Source organism: Trachypithecus francoisi, unplaced genomic scaffold (assembly GCF_009764315.1).
Source record: "Trachypithecus francoisi isolate TF-2019V2 unplaced genomic scaffold, Tfra_2.0 Lachesis_group8, whole genome shotgun sequence".
Lineage (NCBI taxonomy): Eukaryota > Metazoa > Chordata > Mammalia > Primates > Cercopithecidae > Trachypithecus > Trachypithecus francoisi.
This window is the reverse complement of record NW_022681473.1, coordinates 32,691,900-32,712,241: the sequence shown is the minus strand read 5'-3', so window position 1 is coordinate 32,712,241 and position 20,342 is coordinate 32,691,900. Positions and strand designations below refer to the sequence as shown.

Sequence of the window (20,342 nt, the reverse complement as noted above, 5' to 3'; positions counted from 1 at the left end):
ACAGGACTATCTACCAGCGTGGGGCCTGCGTTCCCCTGGCAGCTAGAACGCACAGTACTGCTCCCTTTAGAAGCACTCTCGGTCATATAGAAGTTTCCCGCTTGACCCTCCTTGACGACTGACAGTAGGACCCTCGTTTCCAGGGGACTTAGCCGTCTTGGTCTCCTACCAGGCTCGCGTTTGTAACTAGACTCCAAATTTTGCTACATGGGGTTAAACCGGGGTTGAGAACACATTTTAGAGCAGGGTCTAGGGCTCAGTTGGAAGTTGAGGAGGGGCAGTGCCTCCTTCCTTACAGTTTTCCGGAACTGTAGGAAGTCAGAGGGAATTTTATCCTGAACATCTGTTGCTTGACAAAGAACTTCTTCCCAGTCCTCCTCCGAGCTCTCCAGTCCCCAGCCCAGTTCGCCCGGGCCCGCCCCTAGCAACGAGATCGCGGGGAGGGGCCGGGGCGAAACATTAGCCCCGCGCCCACCACCCCGGCTGGCGACGTGGCTCCGCGGCCCCTGCCTCCCCCGGCAGCGCAGCGACCAATGGGCGCGTGAGCCGGACCGCCGGCAGCTTCCCAGCCCAAGGCCCCGGCGCGCCCCTCTGCTCCGGCTCGGGGCGGGCACTGGCTGAGGGACTCGGCCGTCCCCTCCTCCGTGCCGGCCCGGGCCCCAGCCCCGCCGCCGTCGTCGCGCTCCAAGCCCCCATTGCCGAGCTGCCGCTGTTGTCGCTTGCTCAGCGCCTCCCTCCCGGCCGCCCTCTCCTCCGGACGATGGCGCGCGGTGGCCGTGGCCGCCGCCTGGGGTTCGCAGTGGGACTGCTGCTGGCGCTGGTGCTGGCGCCGCGGGTTCTGCGGGCCAAGCCCACCGTGCGCAAGGAGCGCGTGGTGCGGCCCGATTCGGAGCTGGGCGAGCGGCCCCCTGAGGACAACCAGAGCTTCCAGTACGACCACGAGGCCTTCCTGGGCAAGGAGGACTCCAAGACCTTCGACCAGCTCACCCCGGACGAGAGCAAGGAGAGGCTGGGGTGAGGCCGCGGCCAGGTCCCCGCGGGAGGCGGCGCAGGTGTCCGGGGGCCGTCTGGGTGGGAGCCACGCGGGATACCACCGCCAAAGCGAAAGCGAAATCGCGCGGGCGGCCCTGAGGGCGGGGGCCTGCCCGACTCGGCGCCGGGGCTAAGGCTAAGTTGCCGGAGGGCCCCGGGACCCCAGCGTGGAGATCGCCGCCGCGCCCCGGCCTGGGTGGTTTCTCGCGGGGAGGCGAGAACGTGGCAGCGGCCGCGGTAGCCAGGACGGCGAGGGCCCGCCCCCTCCCCCGGGTTGCATCAGAAGGGAAGGGAGAGAGTGCACAAAAGAAGAGTTTGTCCACAGTGGCCTGTTAGTGACATGAGTTCCTCCCCACCCTCTCGCAGTTTCTCTCTGATCCCCCACTTCCGGCGAGAAGGGCTTGAGACACTCGCTAAGGTCTCAGGGATGAACATGAATGGATAAAAGATGAAGGGACAGGCGAGTGACAGGCTTACTTCCTAGTCTCGGCCAGGTAGTCTTGCCTTTTGCCTAATCGCCCTGTAAATCTGTCGTCTGGGCGCGGTGGCTCACTCCTGTAATCCCAGCACTTTGAGAGGCGGAGGCGGAGGGATCACCTGAAGTCAGGGGTTCGAGACTAGCCTGACCAACGTAGGGAAACCCTGTCTCTACTAAAAATACAAAAATTAGCCGGGCGTCGTGGCACACGCCTGTAATCCCAGCTACTTGGGAGGCTGAGGCAGGAGAATCGCTTGAACCCGGGAGGTGGAGGTAGCAGTGAACCGAGATTGCGCCACTGCACTCCAGCCGGGGCTAGAGTGAGACTCCATCTCAAAAATAATAAAAAATAAAATAAAATAAAATCTAGTGTAGGGATACAAAAATCCGGGGACACGCAGTTTCCGATTGGAAACACGAGGGAGCAGGAATGGAAACGGGTCGCCTGAAACGTTTCTGTTGGCAGCAGATGTCTGCATAAGCACTCAGTTCTTTGGCAACTGATTTGTTGGGGACAAAAAGCTGGAGAGTGCTCTTGGTGGTGGAGGATTTTCACTTGGGCTGTTAAAGGCCGTTGAGTCAGGAACCAAACCCGGGAAACAAAACTTTGGCACATTTCAGTACACCCTCCCCGGGTCCCCCTGCGGAGACACTTGGGCATTGTGTAGAGATATCTGCTGGTCCTTGCTCAGAGGACCCAGCAGGCAGCCTGGTCCCAGATGGAGGCAGGGCTGGGGAAGAAACCAGCAGTCCTGCCTACTGGGCACCAGGTCTCAGATCTCCCTGAACCTGATTCCTGGGGGTGGAGGATCTTCACGTTCTGCCCCATGAAAGAGAACACAGCCATCCCTGTGCTCCTGGGGCCCTCCAAAGGCCAAAGTGTTTCATTGGAATATGAGGATAAATTATACCTATTGTGTAGGTGCACCATCTGCCTGCTCTGATAACAAGACCTTTGAACTTCAAAGTCACCTCCAAACAATTACCTTTTATCTTGCACAGTACTTTCTCTTCTCGGTTAGGACTTAACAATGGGGGCCATTGATGAGTTCAGTCTATTGTATTGCTTTGAGGCACTTGAAGACTGATTTATTCTGTAGCCCTGAGTGGTAGCCACATTGTCACTGGAGAGGAGGCAGGGAGAGGTTTTGGGATTTGGAAAACTTTATAAGGTGTGGTTCTACAGCTTCCAGTTAATGCCTTCATCATGACAGTTCAGCCTAGTAGTGAGAACAAGTGACGGTGGAGTTGGTCTGGATTTGATCCTTGTATCAACACCTTGACTTCATTCAGTTATTCATGCAACAAACATTTGAATGGCTACTGTGTACTCGGCCCCAGTTTAGACAACTGGAAGATACAAAGATGAAACCTTATGATCTAGGCATCAAAGTGCTTATAAGCAAATGTGGAGGAGAGAAGCACAGACAAACTAGCCATTATGCACAATTGCTGCAACGATGGCCTGTAAAACCTATGGTGAGCACATCCAGGAGAAGGAGCCACCAGGGCGGCAGGTTAGAGAAAGGGGATTAGGGCTGTCACCTGATCAGAGTTTGTAGGATGACTTGGAGGCTGCCAGGTGTACAGCAGGGGAAGGCCTTCCTGAAGAGAAAACAGCCCATTTCTAAAGGGTTTGAAAAGTGTTCTGGGGCCTGAGAGGTGGTGAGTCTGCAAAGGGACAGGGAAGGGAAGTGAGAGGTGGGAATGGAGGGGAAACCAAGGACAGAGCAGGAAGGACCTTGCTGAGATGGAGATCTGTTATCCTGTACGTTGTCAAAATGTCATAATCCCCAAAACTCATTGGGAAAGTCAGGCTGGCATGAGGCAGTACGCAAAGAACATAATCGAGGTATAGACTAGACCAGTGGCAGGGGAGAGGGGGTAAATGCCAAAGGGGCTTGGTCTCTCCAGATTCCAGGAGGCGATGTATCTATACACCAGTGGGAGGTAGAACTGGCAGCTCTTGCTCTTGACTCAACAAGGGGGAGAGGAGGGAGGTGGAATCAAGGGGACATCTGGGTCTCTGGCCTAAGCCACCAGATGGGTGATGGATGCACCATTTGCTTGTAGGTTAAATCTGGGGTAGAGGCGGGGTAGGAGGTGCTGGAAATTATGGGTCCAGTTTGGGTTGGGGCTGCGTGTGAGAAGCTGCCCCTCTGTCCACAGCTTCTGTTTCAGTAGTCCCCTCCATGATTGGGCTGAGGAGGAATGAGTGTGGCTGGATCTAGGCAACTTTGTCACCATTACCTGTCAGTCCTGAAAATGTGACAGCTCTAAAGCCCCTAAAGACACCTGGGCCAGAGGTTTGCAAAGTGGGAACCCGTAGGCTGCATGCATTCACAAATATGCCACACAGTGTAAATTACTTGCCCACATTTAAAGTTTGAATGATTTCACATACAGACCCCCATATCTGGCTTCTCTTGACACCTTTATTCCTGTGTGTCAGTCATCCTCTGCAGCAGAGTTGGTCAGCCCTGTTTGGCGGCTAGCAGGGTATCTCCAAGTGGCCATAGGTCCCATCGAGAGGTTTTGCTCATTCTGTTACCTGTTGGTGTTGAGAACAAATGATGATGGAGTTGGTCTGGGTTTGCTCCTTGTATTAACACCTTGATTTCATTAATTTATTCATGCAACAAACATTTGAATGGCTTCTGTGTAGCAGCTACCATCCGCCACTGATCTAGATTATTGTCTTTAGTGAGGAAAGGCATGCATTCTCTCCTTTATTCCTCACAACATTCCCTGTGAAGTAGGTGTCCAGTTTACAGATGGAGAAACTCAGAGTCAATACACTTGCCCAAGATCACGCAGATAATGGGGACCAGAGGCAGGATGGGGATCCAGGTGTTCTGATGGAAGTGCTGGGCTTCATCTCCACGCTAGCTGCCTTTCCCAGGATCTCACTTGAGATTGTTAAAGAGAAAGTTAAGATCTTATTTATTCTTGCAACAAATATTTATTGATTCCTTACTATATGTCAGGCTGAGCTCTGTCCTAGATGTTTATTTGGCATAGATTAGATGCTGTCCTTTCCACAAAAGAGGATTGTAGAGTCTGATGTCGTTAGCCTGAGATTCTGTTTCCCAGTTGGCTTTGGGTAACCCATTGGCATGTCTCCACTGTGTCCCCAGGATTGGAGCAGTGCTTGGCACATACCTGGGCTCAACACTGCACAATGTTAAAATAATTCTGCTGTGTCTGACTATGATTTCCTGGGGGAAGAAGCCTGAACACGCTTGAAGTTTAGTGTTTTAGTCTTTTTTTTTTTTAAAGAAATGAAAATGTATTTAAATGAAATAATATACCACATTAATAAAATCATAACATCTTAAAGGACTTAACATCATAATGATTTAAATACTCTAAACATTAATTTACAAATGGAAATGCAATCTCAGTAAAATATTAAAAGGATATTTAGTTTGTTAACTTGCTTGTTTTTAGGCAAGCTGGTCCTAAAGTTCACATGGAAAAATGAGACTAGCTAGAAAAATGTTAAAAAGCAAGAGCAATGAAGGGGAGATATCCCTTTATGTATTAAGACATATAACAAAGCTTCAATAACTAAAACACTGTGGTACTGGCTCATGAGTAGAAAAGCAAACCCTTGGAACAGTATAGAAAGTCCAAAAATAGAACTATATGCTTTGGGCATTTATTATATCATAAATCCATGGGGAAGAATAGACTTTTTAATGAATGCTTTTGGGAAAACTAAACAGCCATCAGGATAAAGATCAAGTTGGAACCATTGTCCACATCATTTACTAGGATTAACTCTAAAAGGATAAAATAATTTTTTTTAAATTATACTTTAAGTTCTAGGGTACATGTGCATAACGTGCAGGTTTGTTACATATGTATACTTGTGCCATATTGGTGTGCTGCACCCATCAACTCTTCAGCACCCATCAATTCGTCATTTATATCAGATATAACTCCCAGTGCAATCCCTCCCCCCTCCCCCCTCCCCATGATAGGCCCCAGTGTGTGATGTTCCCCTTCCCGAGTCCAAGTGATCTCATTGTTCAGTTCCCACCTATGAGTGAGAACATGCGGTGTTTGGTTCTTTTTTTTTTTTTAAGACACGTTCTTGATTTGTTGACCAGGCTATGATGCACAGCGGTAGTTGGGGCTACAGGCATGTGTCACTATGCCTGGCTAATTTTTAAATTTTTTGTGGAGTCAGGATCTCACTATGTTGCCCAGGCTGCTCTCAAACTCTTGGCCTTCTACCTCAGTCCTCCCACCTCAGCCTCCTGAAGCACTGGGATCACAGGTCTAGCCTATCTTTTAGGATTGAGGCCTGTTAAACGTGCAAATGAAGGGTCACTTTCAAGCTATTAGTGATGTTTACACCTTCCTGAGAAAGAGGAGCTTGGGCTCTTGGGTTCAGGTAGGAGGTGGAGACATTGATTATTCACTCCTCCCCTTCTCGTGTACACCCTCCCCCCACCTAAAAGAAAAGTTATAGGAGATTTTCTCTGTCAAACTACTGATGAATTTGTTTCCCACTTTTTATTAATCAAAGATTAATTGCCAATCAGAAGGTCTGTTGAAAAGTAAGAAAGTTTTGCCACTGAAGCTGATAGAATTCCAGCCCCAAACAAAGAACGAAATCTAGAGTTAGCCTGTATGACCTCCTCCCAGGTAAATGGACTACAAGGGTGAAACTTTTTTAAACACTAGGAATAGCTTGGGGGTGTTTGTGAAGTTCCCTACCAGAATGCTGTCCTGGTTTGGGACCGTCTGATCTAGAGATGATAAAAGTGAGTTCCCAGCTTGAAGTTTGCTCTGGGCTAGCATTTAGGGTACCTCAGTGGAGTTCAGTGGGAAGTTCCTGAAACCTAGGCCAGCTGTGGAGCTGGTACAGGAATCTTTACCCTAAGGGCAAAAGGTTTAAGGTTCCTAGAGCGGATCAGCTGGTCAAGTTTCGTGAGTAGATTCCATGATGTCAAGGCTCCTTCAGCCCTGACATTTGTGCTGTGTCCACCATCTGATGTCCTCTTGCTTTAAGTGTCAAGTCTTTGCATCCACCGTGGTGAGATTTAAAAAAACAAAACAAAACTCATCTTTTGATTTACATACAATTTTCCACTTTTTGCATTGGACCTAAGCCAGAAGACATGAATTCTCACCCCAGTTTTACCAAATACTGGCTGTGTAATCTTAGAAAAGTTATTCCATTTCTCTGGGCCTCAGTTTCCATTACTCCAAAATGAGGATGTTGGACTACAGCAGGGAAGATTAATAGGTTTCATCTTACAGATCAGCTCTGATGCATTGGTAGTGGCCATCACCAGAGCACAGTGCTGAAAATTCTGAGAGCACCTCTAGTTTTATCAGGACAGAGGGGTACAATCCATTAGCGGTGTCTGCCATCGGCACTGGTCGGGGGAAAGCACATCAACCGTGGAAGGATAAACTTGAAGATTCCTTCCAGCCTCCTTAGATCATTGATTCTGTTGTAGTTGTTTGTGCATTTTAGATTGTGCAAGTGTTTGATCTTTTGCTGGACCAGCATCACACAAAGCCCTAATAATAGCCTTGTGCATGTGTGTAGGTTTCTTTTCTTTTTTTTTTTTGTACTGCAGAAAGATTGTTGATCGAATCGACAATGATGGGGATGGCTTTGTCACTACTGAGGAGTTGAAAACCTGGATCAAACGGGTGCAGAAAAGATACATCTTCGATAATGTCGCCAAAGTCTGGAAGGATTATGATAGGGACAAGGATGATAAAATCTCCTGGGAAGAATACAAACAAGCCACCTATGGTTACTACCTAGGTAAGAGGTGCTGCAGGAGTGATGACACAGCGGGGGCCCGGGGCACAAGCTTTTGGTAGACTCTCTCCTCTCTCATCATATCCACTCCCTTCAGGGAGATGTCACAGCCTCCTAAGTAGAACGTGCTTGTATAACACCCTCCTCTGCAAACCCGGAACGTACTGAGTTCCTTACAGTGAGTGAAGTTACAGGTGGGAGTGAAGGACTGTGAGGGCTAATAAAAAAAATCCCTTAGATTGTGACCCCATCTCAACTTCATCTCAGAGGCACACAGGGAGAAGAAAGCAGAAGGGAAGTGTGTCTGTGGTACACTTTCAAAATGCTGCCTAATTCCGGATAGCAAGGATTGAGCGGGCCGGAGCAGTCAGGGAAGGCTGCCTGGTATGGGTGGTTTGGAAACTGGGGCCTTGGAGAATGGATTTATATTTGGAGAAGGTGGGTCAATTGGAGGGGCAAAGATGCAGCAATGCATGCAGTAATGGGAAGGGCTTGGATCCAAGACAAACAGGACCGGGAGAATGAAGGAGAAGTGAGATTACAGAGGTACGGGGTACAGACCTGCTGGGTACATGGTGAGCATGGCCAAGAAACAGGCCCGAGGAGAACCAAAGATACATGCACACGGCCAGAATCGGGGAGATCTTGAAAGCCAGGCACGGTGTTGAGACAAGATGTTTTGGGTACCAAAGAGCCTCTGTATGTTCTAGATCAAAGAATGAGATGATGAAAGCAGAGTTCTGCAAAGAGAAGTATGGCAGTGATATAGTCTAAAGCCCGCGCTCTTAACCACTTGCAATAATTCCCCTAATATGCCCTGAGGCCTAGATTACGGGGTGGCTTGAGGGGACTGATATTAGAGGCATTCTGACATAAAATGTTTTAAAGAACTCAGTAGGTCGGGACCTTTTTTCCCTGTGTGTACCATTTGAGCATGAAGGATGAGTGATCTGGCAGGAAACGCCTTTCTTGGCAGCACAGTTGAAAACCGTTTCTGCATACATACATCCTGCAGGAAACCCTGCGGAGTTTCATGATTCTTCAGATCATCACACTTTTAAAAAGATGCTGCCACGTGACGAGAGAAGATTCAAAGCTGCAGACCTCGATGGTGACCTGACAGCTACTCGGGAGGAGTTTACCGCCTTTCTGCATCCTGAAGAGTTTGAACACATGAAGGAAATTGTGGTTTTGGTAAGATAAGTGAAGGTCCTGGGCTGGGAAAAGACCAGGGAGAAAACTGCCTCCAAATCTTGTCTCTTCCAAAGAGAGAACATTTTTCAGCCTGAAGGGAACTGGAGAAGGATTCCAAAGTAGAGTTTGTTGGAATACCTGTCTACCCAGTAAATTAGTCAAGTCAGGCTGGCTGCTATAACAAATAGCCCCCAGTTATAGCCATTTAACACTAGCAAAGTTTGTTCCAGTCAGATGGACCTCCCAGGCTGTTCTCTTTGCACAATTGGGTACCCAGTTCTCCTCTAAGCACTCCTGCTTGTGCTCTGCCATCTTGTAGCTTCAGAGTCATCCTGGCAACACCCAACTGGCTAACAAAGGAAAAGAGAGGAAATGAGAAGATAGGGTCTTTGTTTACTGTTCTGGCCAGGGAATGACACATCCTCTTCGCTTATGTTACACTGGTCCCTCCTAGATATGAAGAGGCTGGGAAATACAGTTTAGATATGTGCCTAGAAAGAGCAAATAGGGGCCAGGCACAGTGGCTCATGCCTGTAATCCCAGCACTTTGGGAGGCCGAGGAGGCGGATCATGAGGTCAGGGGTTTAAAACCAGCCTGGCCCACGTGGTGAAACGCTGTCTCTACTAAAGACAGAAAAGAAATTAGCTGGGCATGGTGGCACGCGGCTGTAATCCCAGCTACTCAGGAGACTGAGGCAGGAGAATCGCTTGAACCCGGGAGGTGGAGGTTGCAGCAAGCTGAGATCGTGCCATTGCACTCCAGCCTGGGTGACAGGGCGAGACTCTGTCTCAAAAAAAAAAGAAAAAAGAAAAACAGCAAATGGCTTAAGTGAGCAACTAGCTAGTCTCTGCCCCATGCCCCATTTTTCAGTTTTAAGGAACTTGGGAAAAGAGTAAGAAATGGGATGAATTGGATTGTTAAAACTGTGTGGAAATGTAAAGTAAAAATTATGGCTGGAAGGGATGCTACCCTTAGAGGGTAGGTCTTTGGAGGGTGGGTGGATCAGGCCCTAGGCTTTGAGGAGTGACTCTGCTTGTAAGGCCTCAGAATGTAGTTGCTTTCCATAGTGTCTTGTTGGGTCCCAAATGTCTTCATTTTCCATGACAATTAAATAAATGCCATCACCTGTTTTCCTGGGCAGATGCACCAAGCCAGTTCCAACTGTTTCAATCCTGGGAAACAGATGGCTAGAGCTTTTGTTTACACGAGCTGTAGATGGTTTTAGTTATCCAGGTGGTGGAAGGGTCCGCTCATGCTTCATCCTCGTGATCGCCATGACTGTAAGGACTGGGCGGTGGCTCCAAGAATCATTTCTCTACCACTCACCATCCATGTAGTGATAGCTAATGTGGCAGAGGACAGTGCAGGTGGGGAACGATCCACAGTGGATGACGAGTCTTTGGGAGTGGCTCTCTGCTCTCAGGTTTTCTCTTTGGTTTGGCCCAGGATGCCTCTGAGTTGCTGTGCCAATGAACAGTAAACTCATTTAATTATTGACCCAATCAAAAAAATGTAAATAAGGGGTCAAGTTTACTAAATACAGAGCATAATACATTAAAAAGTCAATTATACTTTTATTTTTTAGTTGACCACTGTTTCACATTTCTCTGACACCAACTCAGTATTCATAGTCCTGTTAGCACTGGAGTCTATTCTTGAGGTCATGTAATCCAGTGGTTCTCACACTGGTTTTCTCGCATGTTCCCCAGTGGGTGTTTTGGTTGGCCTGGCAGGGCCTCCTGATATCATCAGAGCACCTCTGGGGTTACAGGTACGTCTTGCTTTGAAGAAAGCATTCTGCTCTTGAAATTGGAGTGGGGGATTAGGAACAGAAACTATTGCCTATTTTTTACAAATAAGAAACTAGTTCCCAGGGAAGTAAGGAGATGAGCCAGAAGTCACCAAGCATTCAGCCGTAAAAGCTGGATAAAGGAGGACAATAGAATTCTCAGACTTCCTTAGAGCACATGGCCATCTTGCATTCTGTTTTACCCTTTGCTTCCTAGGAAACCCTGGAGGACATCGACAAGAACGGGGATGGGTTTGTGGATCAGGATGAGTATATTGGTGAGTGCTGACCTAGAGTCTTGCTCAGCTTCCCGACTGGGCCACATGCCCCCCCACCCACATGTCTGGCTACTTTCCCCAGACGTCTCTTTTAGCAACAGCTGGAAGTCTGTAAGTCACGCCTGTGAACGTCCAGCCTGCTTGTCCCATCAGCCCTAGTGGTGTAGTATCAGGGAAGTATTATTAGACCTTACTCGGTGGAGAAGAGATCAAAAGGCTGGCCCTACACAAGGCTGGCCAACAGGTGGCCCCACGACTCTGAGAGGTGCCCTTCGTCACACTGCCTAGTTTTACCTTTGCAAAAGGGCATTGGAGATCCCATAGATTTACAGTGAAGATAGAAGAGACAGTGTCAGGGCAAAAACTCTAAAACTGAATGGGGTCAATGGGGCGTAGAAGCTCTGAGTAGATGCAGCTGTGATTAACAGAACTGTTTATATGTCTGAGCTCTTTGCAGAAAGGCATTCTTCTTAGAGAGATAAATGTTTTATAGAGTGCACAATTCCCCAATAATATTGTCATTTTGTGCCCCTCATTTCCCATCCTTCGGTTGGGAGTCCCATAGAGTCAAATTAATGTATTTGGGTCTGAACCCACCATTACTGTTTAGAGCGCTTCCTGGTAGCTCCAAATCCCCCCAGCCCAACCCCTGCTGGAAAGGACTAGAGCAGGCAACAAGGACAATTCCATTTGATCTTTACCACCTGCTATGGCACATGGCTCCAGCTGCAGGCTCCCTTCTCATGGCAGCTCTTTTCCCAAGTCTCGATAAAGTAAAAGCCAGAAAATCATTTGATTTAAGTATTGACCTATGACAAGAGGAATGAAATATGTATAATTTTTGTACAGATTTTTAATCGAAGCCACTAATTACCTTTAAATGTAAAACCCAGAGCCCGAGTTGCTGTCTGACTCTGGTTTTGTGGTTATATTACTTTGCCACCCCAGACACAAGAACAAGTGCCTTCAGCAATGAAGAGCAGAGTTTCCTCTAATCATTAGAAATTATGTTTGATCGTGAGCCGAACACTGTTCCTTATGTGTCATTGGTAACAGACAAGGTAGCTCTCGCCACAGTAATTAAAGTGATGTTGGTGGCACTACCCTGATAGAATGACATATGCTGACAGCTCCCTCATCAGAGGAAGCAGTAGTGCCAGCCTCTTGCTGGGTCCACATGCGAGGGTCACGTTCAGAGGCGCATACCTCTCACCGTGGCACTGGGGATGAAATGAGACTGACAGCAAAGACTGCATGATTAAAACAAACAATGTAGTGCTTTTGATTGAAAGTGTGTGCTCTGCTCAGCCCTCCGGAACTGTACATTGAAGTGGTGCAAAGTCAGGGGCAGAACTCTTTGAGTGGCTTTGCCTAGAAGAAGCATCCCATTCTTTACACTGAATAGAGAGAGGGAGGTGGAGGCGTTGCGCTTGAAAATCGAATACCTAGTGACTCACAGGCAGAGGAACCCAATGTATTGACTCATCATTTCACTTCTTGGGGAGGCGACAAGTGAAAAGTGTGTGGTGGGGAGGTGTAGTAGGAAGGGCACTGGAATTAGGAGCCCTAGCTTCTCAACCAATTAGCTGTGTGACCCTGGGATAATCATGTAATGGCTTTAAACCTCAGCTTCCTCATCTGTAAAATGGGGGAAAAAAGTTAGCCCATTCTTGCAGGATTCGATGAAGCTTGAATTAGCTAATACATATTACAGCTCTTTCTCAAAAACAATGTAGACATGTCAGTTAGGGGTCTACCTTGTAGTCAGGGGTCTTGTCTCTTTTTTTCCTTCTCTTACAACCTGCTCCCTTCACCACCTGACATTTCCAAGCTCTGCTTCCATTACAGAGAAACTGCCTGCAGGGTATCTCTCTTTTCCAAGAGCTACTGACACACACACAGTGCGAAAACGTTTCCTTTTTCTTTTACTTGCCATTTTGTACAATGGGGATAATGATCCATCTTGTAGAATTGTTATGAGAATGAAATAAAATGAGAAGTGAAAGCCCTTTGGAAATGATATAAACAATAGTACTAAACACAGTGGCTGAGACTCTGGGTTGAAAGCAGAGTGGCCATGTTCCTGCGCAGCCTCCAGCTCATATGAGCTGTGGGTCATTGGGTAAGACTTGACCTCATTGTTTTCATCTGTAAAATGGGAATTATAACAGCACTCACTTCGTAAGGTTGTTGTGTGAAAATCAAATGAAAAATGTGTGTAGAGCACTTTATACAGTATCAGGACCATAGTGTTCAATCTTAGTCGTTATTATTAGTTTTCGCTTATGTAGTACCAGTTTGGATTGTAGAGGGCTTTTACGTCAAAATGGCACATTTGATCATAATAGCCCCGTGATTTATAAATTATCATCTCCATTTTACAGACAAGGAAACTTCAGGCTCAGTCACTGAACTAAGTCAAAAGCCGGGATTTATCTTTCGGCTTCGAAACTCGGTTCTTTCTACTCCACCATGTGGCCTTCATCATGAATAAATTATTTCATCATTATCCCCAAGAAACTGCCTACCAGCTGTTTGAGTTAGGTCTCTGGATTGGTCATCGCCTTTCCTAAAGCTCAGGAGGTCAAGTTTTTTTGCGGGGGTGGTTTACCTTCCCACTTTCCTTTGTAACCAACAACAACCTTCCCTTCTAGCGGATATGTTTTCCCATGAGGAGAATGGCCCTGAGCCAGACTGGGTTTTATCAGAACGGGAGCAGTTTAACGAATTCCGGGATCTGAACAAGGACGGGAAGTTGGACAAAGATGAGATTCGCCACTGGATCCTCCCTCAGGATTATGATCATGCACAGGCTGAGGCCAGGCATCTGGTATATGAGTCAGACAAAAACAAGGTATTTCCCATTCTTCTGGAATCACTGATTGAAGGGAGACAGTTTACATAAGATTGGTTTGGCTTTTTTTCTCGGCGATAGCATTGACCCATATGACTATGTCTTTATTGACTTTTCCTTCTTGTGGAGACCTGTAAACTTGAGCTAATACCATGATAACCCACAGTAAGCTTATTAGGCCCCAACTTTCCTGGAAAGTCAGCTCTGAGCCACAGACTTACATTAAGTCACATTTCCTAGGACTGCAGAACTTTGTGGGCAGGACACGATTTAAGAAGTATACCCCGTGTTGCCCTAGGATCAGCTTATTTATCCACTCATTGTCACCAAATATTTATCAAACATCTGTGATGTGTCAGGAACAAGGAAGCCCATCCCATTAAAGCCCAGACATCCTCAGGCAAGCTCAGGTTTCTGGCTTGAATGCCTAGTACTTCGGTATCTATTGATAAACATTCAAATAAACAAATCAATAAATTTAGAAAAATGTCCTGCCTATTCCCTGCTTTGCTGATTGCCCCCAAATTCTCAGGTTATGCCAATAGTCAGGTTAGGCAGTGAGGCCATAAGAGGGAAGTGGCATTCTTGAGGGCCTATTTTGGGAAGACCAACACTGCTTGTGGACACGAATGGATTCTAGCTTCTGAATTACTCGGGGACTTCCCTGACACATGTTAGCACAGTTTTTATAGCAAGAGGCTGTTCCGATTTGGAGTTTTGCAGTGCAGTCATGGTAGATGAAGGAGGTGCCCAGTAGCTTCTGAATTGCTAAATATAGTATTTTAAACATTGCAAATCAATGAAATGACATGAACATCATGCTGAACTAGTACAGTTATCAGAGCTTCCATGACAGAGCTCTTTCATCTCTTCTATAGGATGAGAAGCTAACTAAAGAGGAAATATTGGAGAATTGGAACATGTTCGTTGGAAGCCAAGCTACCAATTATGGGGAAGATCTCACAAAAAATCATGATGAGCTTTGATAGACACTCACCAGAATATGGCAGACTGTCATAGGCATTCTGTTATTGTCTCGGATTGTTGCTGCAATTGTCTAATTTACAGCAGTTGTGTTCCCACAAAAAGCAAGTTTGTACCTCAGATTGGGGTATAAAAATTATTTTTCACTCAGTATTTACTGGAAAATGGACATCACTATTCTTTTAGTAAGATTTCTCTCAAAACACATGAAAACCTTGGTAAAATTGCAGTTGTCTCTGGGGATATCTTGGTACAACATGACTTTTTAAAAGGTTTTTTTTTTTTTTCCCATTAAAACTTAAAGGGGAACAAAACTTGAAAAACCCCTGTTCTTCAGAAGTTGAGTGGGTTGGGGGAGGCAGTAATATGAAGTGACTGCTATGTATTTTCACTACCAGATTTTTTTATATTTGCCACTGTTAAATAGTTGGAAAGGGGAAATTCTGATTAAGCAAAAGTGGTATCATCCTAGGTAAGCTTATTTCAGAACAAGTCTAATATTTCAGATTCTTTCTTCTCGACTTTATACTCTGAGCTGTTCCTTACTGTAAGTGGTGTATATGAAACCTCCATGCATTTTCCAGTATGGATCTGCTAATATGCACAATAAATCCATGTCTTTGTTTTTCTATTTAAAAGCAATCAAGAAAGATAATGTGAAAAAGAAAGGAATTTAGAGGTAGGGAAAAGATGAATGTCAGACATTTGAAAAACTACAGTAAAATGATAAACGCTAAATATACTTGAGAAAACTTTCTTGATATGCCAGTGAGGTAGGCCTGATCTTTGAAATAGTGAATAGGAATACAATGCATTTCCTCAATGATCACTGATTAGAATGAGGTGGTGGGATCCTTGGGAAGCCAAACAGAGCGGAGTTCTGGATCATGTCCCATCCAGTCCAGTGAATCCACGACCCTCGGACCTGTCCCCACAGAACAGCTTATAGAATGAGGACAAGGTGATATTCTGAGCTCTGGACTGAACTGGCAGACACAACCTGTACAGATTGAAATTTCACCTTGTAAGGAGGAAGTGAATGAAATAAAGGATCCCCCTAAGGATTCTGTACTGTGTCCTGTGGTGTTTGACTTCACGGATGCTATTTGTGACATTATTATTCGTATAGTGTAGAACGGTGGGGTTGGATTCCATGAATAAGATTATAAAGGTTCTGTTTTTTTTTTCGTCCAATTACTAGAATGTTCAGAATAGACTCATATTTACTAATTTAATAAATGAATATGCTTAATGCCCTTTCTTCTGTAGGTCATTTTAACTACAAAATCTTCCTGAAAAAGGTTTCAACTGGAAAATCTAGGCTTCTTCCCTGGGCCTATGAGGCCCTGCAGGAGGAGGCCTAAGGGATCTGGCCCCTACCAGCAGTATCATCATCTCCTTACCTCTCTCCCTTTCACATCCCCTATATTCTGGCCTCACAGACTTTCTAGTCCTCAGACACACCGAGGTCATTCCCAGGTTGGGCCCTTTGCACTTGCTGCCCCCTCACATTCAGAATACCCATCTCTCACACCCTCGGGTAACATGATGCTTCTTCGGGGGGGCCTTCCAGACCCCACTATTTAAAGTAATCCCAACTTGAATCCCAGTTTAACGTCCCCATTTTATTCTTGTCATGCATTACCGTTTATATTCATTTCCATGCCTTCTGTCCAAATTGCCACAAAGATTTACAGTGACAGAAATTTACATGGTTCTGGAGGCCAGGGTCTGAAGTCCAGGTGTCAGCAGGGCTGCTCTGCCTCTAAAAGCGCTAGGGAAAATACCTCCTTGTTTCTTCCAGCTTCTGGTGACTCCTTGGAGTTCCTTAGCTTGTGACTACATCACTCCACTGCGTCATCTCTGTCTCTGTCTTCACAAGGCCTTTCCTTTCTCTGTGTCTCTCCTTGGTGTGTCTCTTATAGCACACTTGTCATTTGATTTAGAGCGCACTTGGATTATCCAAGATGGTCTCATCTTGAGGTCCTTAATTATATCATCCCTTTTTCCAAGTAAAATCACATTCACAGTTTCCAGGAGTTAGCAGGTGAATAAGTCTTTTGCAGGGGTGGGGGCCGCCATTCAAGCTAACCTACTACACCACTTGACATTATATTGTTTGGACATTGCTTGTCTCTCCCAAGCTAGAATATAAACCATGAGACCAACAGTCTCGTTTTCTGATTTACTGCTGCTTCCCAGGACGTAGAATAGTAGAGTCTAGCAGCAATAAATGCTCAGGAATTATTTGCTGAATGAGTGAGAGGCTGATGGCTTTAATCAAAGGGAATATCCCTCCGAGGAAAAAAATTGTGTAAAAAATATTAAAATAGCCAACAATTGCTAAATGGGAATTTGAGAGATTTGCCCAAGATTCCATGATGATTAAATGGCAAGGCAAGACATCAACTCCAGGTGTTCCTGGCTCCAAAGTTCTCTTCCATTTAGCTTTAAGTTGTGCTGCTCCAAATCTCAGAATTTCATATGTTTTATCTTTCTTTGCTCACCCACAGCATATGATAATGTGGTAAGGAAATGAGAATAACTCTGCTTTACTATAAATAAGCTGATGGCTTTTTTTTTTTAAAGTAATGAGAAGCTGTTTTTTAAAAAATGAGAAAATAATATTGTGTAACCTAATTATAAGCACAACAACTTAAAAGGTGATGACATTTTTCACCTCCAAAAAGGAATATAGTTGATTTATTATTATATGTGGTAAGACATTAAATATACTTGGAGCATTAACTTTTTCCTTTCAAGTCAGTACACATTGCAAGACTAACCCTGAAAGATACTAGAGCTTCTGGGGCTGAATTTAACACTATTTAAAGAAAGAAAACCTTAGCTAGGGGACATAACTGTTAACATGGTGATTTGTAAAAGCTTAGATTTCTAATAAGGTCTGACTGTTTCAAGGAAAACATATTTTGTTTCTAGGTAACATTTCAAGTCTGATTATGAGCAAATGCTACAAAATTGATCTGTAATGGGAAATACTGTAATGTCACAAAGCATTATTTAATGCTTAATGTGACTGAAAGTATTAATTGCTAGGAGCCATAGTCTGTCCAAGCAAAACATGAACACACATTTTACACCCCTCGTCTCTTACTGTAGGTTTTCGAATGAATTCAAGTGTCACAAAAATGTAGTTAGAAAATCTGCAATACCTGAAGGTTTTCTTCACCTGCTTGGAATATGGTGTTTGTTCCCTTGTTAGCAAACACATGAGTTGTATCTTTTCAGAAGTGCCCAGCAAACAGTTGCTGTGTGGCTGCTTGTTAGCAGCTCAGCTAAAATGTCTCGTGGAATGAGGTAGTGAGTGGCTGACGGGATTTTTTTTTTTCCTTCTAGATTTATTTTGTCACTTTCGTAATAAAATCTCAGGTTTCTCCAAGAACATGCAATTGAGATTTGACTGTCTCTGAAGTACTGAAATGAGTTTATAGCAATAGAATTCCCATAAAAACCGATGAGTGCTATAATGTTCATCACTTTGGCTCACACTGAAGTATTAAAAGTCTAAGCACTGGCTGGAAAGCTTGTGTCATCAGTAAACTCGTGAGATTTACATGAACTTGGGGCTATTTCCAAAGAAGCCATCCCCATTGTCAATTCTGGTCAGTCCCAGGGTCCGCGGCTGGGGACACATACCCTTGGTGTAATGCGTCCCACCACCCCATGTGCTTTTAGTACCTCTGTAATTTTTCTCACGTAAAATAGAAAATGGAGTCTAATTCTCCCACAGAAGTCTGTCAAAGAAAATGGCTGTAAGGACTGGCTCCCTTCTACCTCAAAGGTGTCTGTGCAGTGAGCACTTACGCATTTCATTGCTCCTAGGATAAACACTAATAGCTCTGTACCAGGTACTGTGCCAAGCATATACATACATTTCTTTCTCATGTAACCCTCACGGCAGCCCTTGAGATTGGTACTTGTAGGAAAGAGGAGAAGCCAGGTTATATTGCAGTAACAGACAACCCTAACATCTCAGTGGTTTAAAGCAACAGAGGTATAATCTTTGCTTTTGCAAAGCCGGCTGTGGCCTGGCCGGTTGTCTGTGGCGTGGGAGCTCAGCAAGGCATCCCCACAAGCTCCCGTATCCACTGGAGACCCCACACAGGCAATCCAATGCTGCCACCTAAAAGTGGCCCCTGTCACGCATGCTCACTGACATTGGTCGGTCAAAGCAAGTCATGTGGCCACATCTAACTTCAAGAGAACAGGAGAATGTGATCCTACTGCTGAAAGGACTGGTGAGCAGCATCTGTGGTTACCACGGTGGATTTCCCATCTTACAAATCAGGGAACTAGAAAGGGAAGTCATGCCCAAAGCCACACAACTCACAAAAGAGATGACTGTGTAATTGATTGTCCAGACAAGGACCCCTTTGCCAATGAAAGGGAGGCGTTTTAATCAATATCTCCCTGAATCCTGGTCAACCTGCTCTGCCCACTTTGGGACTAGTAAAGACCCATTCCACTCCTCCTCTCGCTATGTTCCTCCCCAAGGGTTGAGAAGTCCATGGGCCAAAGGATTTTGCCCTTTCAGAGCCAGTGTCTCCTGCTTCCAGACCATGCCCCAAGTCTCCATATGACTCCAGAACTCTCTGCCCAAATGACCCCAAGTCTCTTCCAAAGCCTGGGTCAGCCTCTTCCCCAGGTATATCTTCCAAAGGGCAGGCAACGTGGCAGGCCTACCCACCTCTAGTCCCAAAGGACGGCCAATGGGCAAATGTTGGGGGGTGGACTCGATGTAAACCTGCAGGCTGGGGTGTTCACACACACTGCTATGGTTTGAATCTATGAATCACCCCAAAATTCATATGCTGAAACCTAAGACCCAAGATGACGATACTGTAACAAAAAAGTATGCATCAGGTCTCAATCAATTTAGAAGTTTATTTTGCCAAAGTTAAGGACGTGCCTGGGAGGAAAAAACAAAACAAAACACAGAATCACAGAAACAGCCTGTGGTCTGTGCATTTCTCCAAGGATGATTTCGAGGGCTTCAATATTTAAAGGGAAAAATAGGCTGCAGGGGAAAGAGAGAGGATATGGAAATCCACAGGTTGCAAGGAAAAAAGAGCAGGTAGGGGAATAGTCAATTATGTCTTCATCTCCTGCTCAGTAAATCGGTATTTTACATACAGTAAGGGGAATATAGAGTAGCTACCTATGGAAATATTTAACCTTTATCGGTAGGCATCTGCTCAGGAGCAAAAGGAAAGGCAGCCTCTTGCGTGACTCAGCTTTCAGCTTAACTTTTCCTTGTGGCAGAGCGAATTGGGATCCCAAGTTTTTATTTTCCTCTCACAGTATTAAGAGGTGGGGCTTTTAGGAGGTGATTAGTTCATGAGAGCAGAGCCCTCATTGAATAGGATTAGTGCCTCTATAAAAGGGCTCAAGAGAACTAACTAGGCTTCCTTTTTGCCCTTCTGCCATGTGAGGACCCAGCAACAAGGCACCATCTTGGAAGCAGAGAGCAGCCTTCACTAGATACCAAACCTACCAGGGCTCTGATCTTGGACTTCCTAGCCTACAGAGCTGTGAGAAATAAATTTCTATTCTTTATAAATGACCCAGTCTAAGGTATTTTGTTACAGCAACAAAAACAGACTAACACACACACCTACATGGAGCCCATTGGTAGGAAGAACAATAATAGAGTGACCTCCATTTTTTTATTCCCACAATGGGGCTCAGAAGTATTAGGGGATGGCCTGCCATGATGCTGGGGCAACCAGGACTGTCTTGGGTAAACAGAGACATGTGGTTCCCCTACTTAGAAATGGTAGATAAGGCTAGGCGCAGTGGCTCAAGCCTGTAATCCCAACACTTTGGGAAGCTAAGGTGGGCGGATCATGAGGTCAGGAGTTCAAGACAAGCCTGGCCAACATGGTGAAACCCCATCTCTATTAAAGATACAAAAAATTAG

General features: G+C 45.6%; 1 protein-coding gene across 2 annotated transcripts; it reads left to right on the top strand.

The window, feature by feature from the left end:
- Positions 1 to 391: 391 nt before the first annotated feature.
- Positions 392 to 15,467, top strand: RCN1 (reticulocalbin 1). Of its 2 annotated transcripts, XM_033205276.1 has the most exons (6): positions 392 to 1,014; positions 7,111 to 7,304; positions 8,317 to 8,495; positions 10,503 to 10,563; positions 13,218 to 13,417; positions 14,296 to 15,467. In XM_033205276.1, exons 1-6 carry the CDS (start codon positions 761 to 763, stop codon positions 14,401 to 14,403), a joined length of 996 nt encoding a protein of 331 aa, XP_033061167.1. In that variant the 5' UTR covers positions 392 to 760; the 3' UTR covers positions 14,404 to 15,467. The 2 variants fall into 2 exon arrangements, with proteins under 2 accessions (XP_033061167.1, XP_033061169.1); XM_033205278.1 differs by lacking the exons at positions 13,218 to 13,417; positions 14,296 to 15,467 and adding an exon at positions 12,948 to 13,079.
- The last annotated feature ends 4,875 nt before the right edge of the window (positions 15,468 to 20,342 follow it).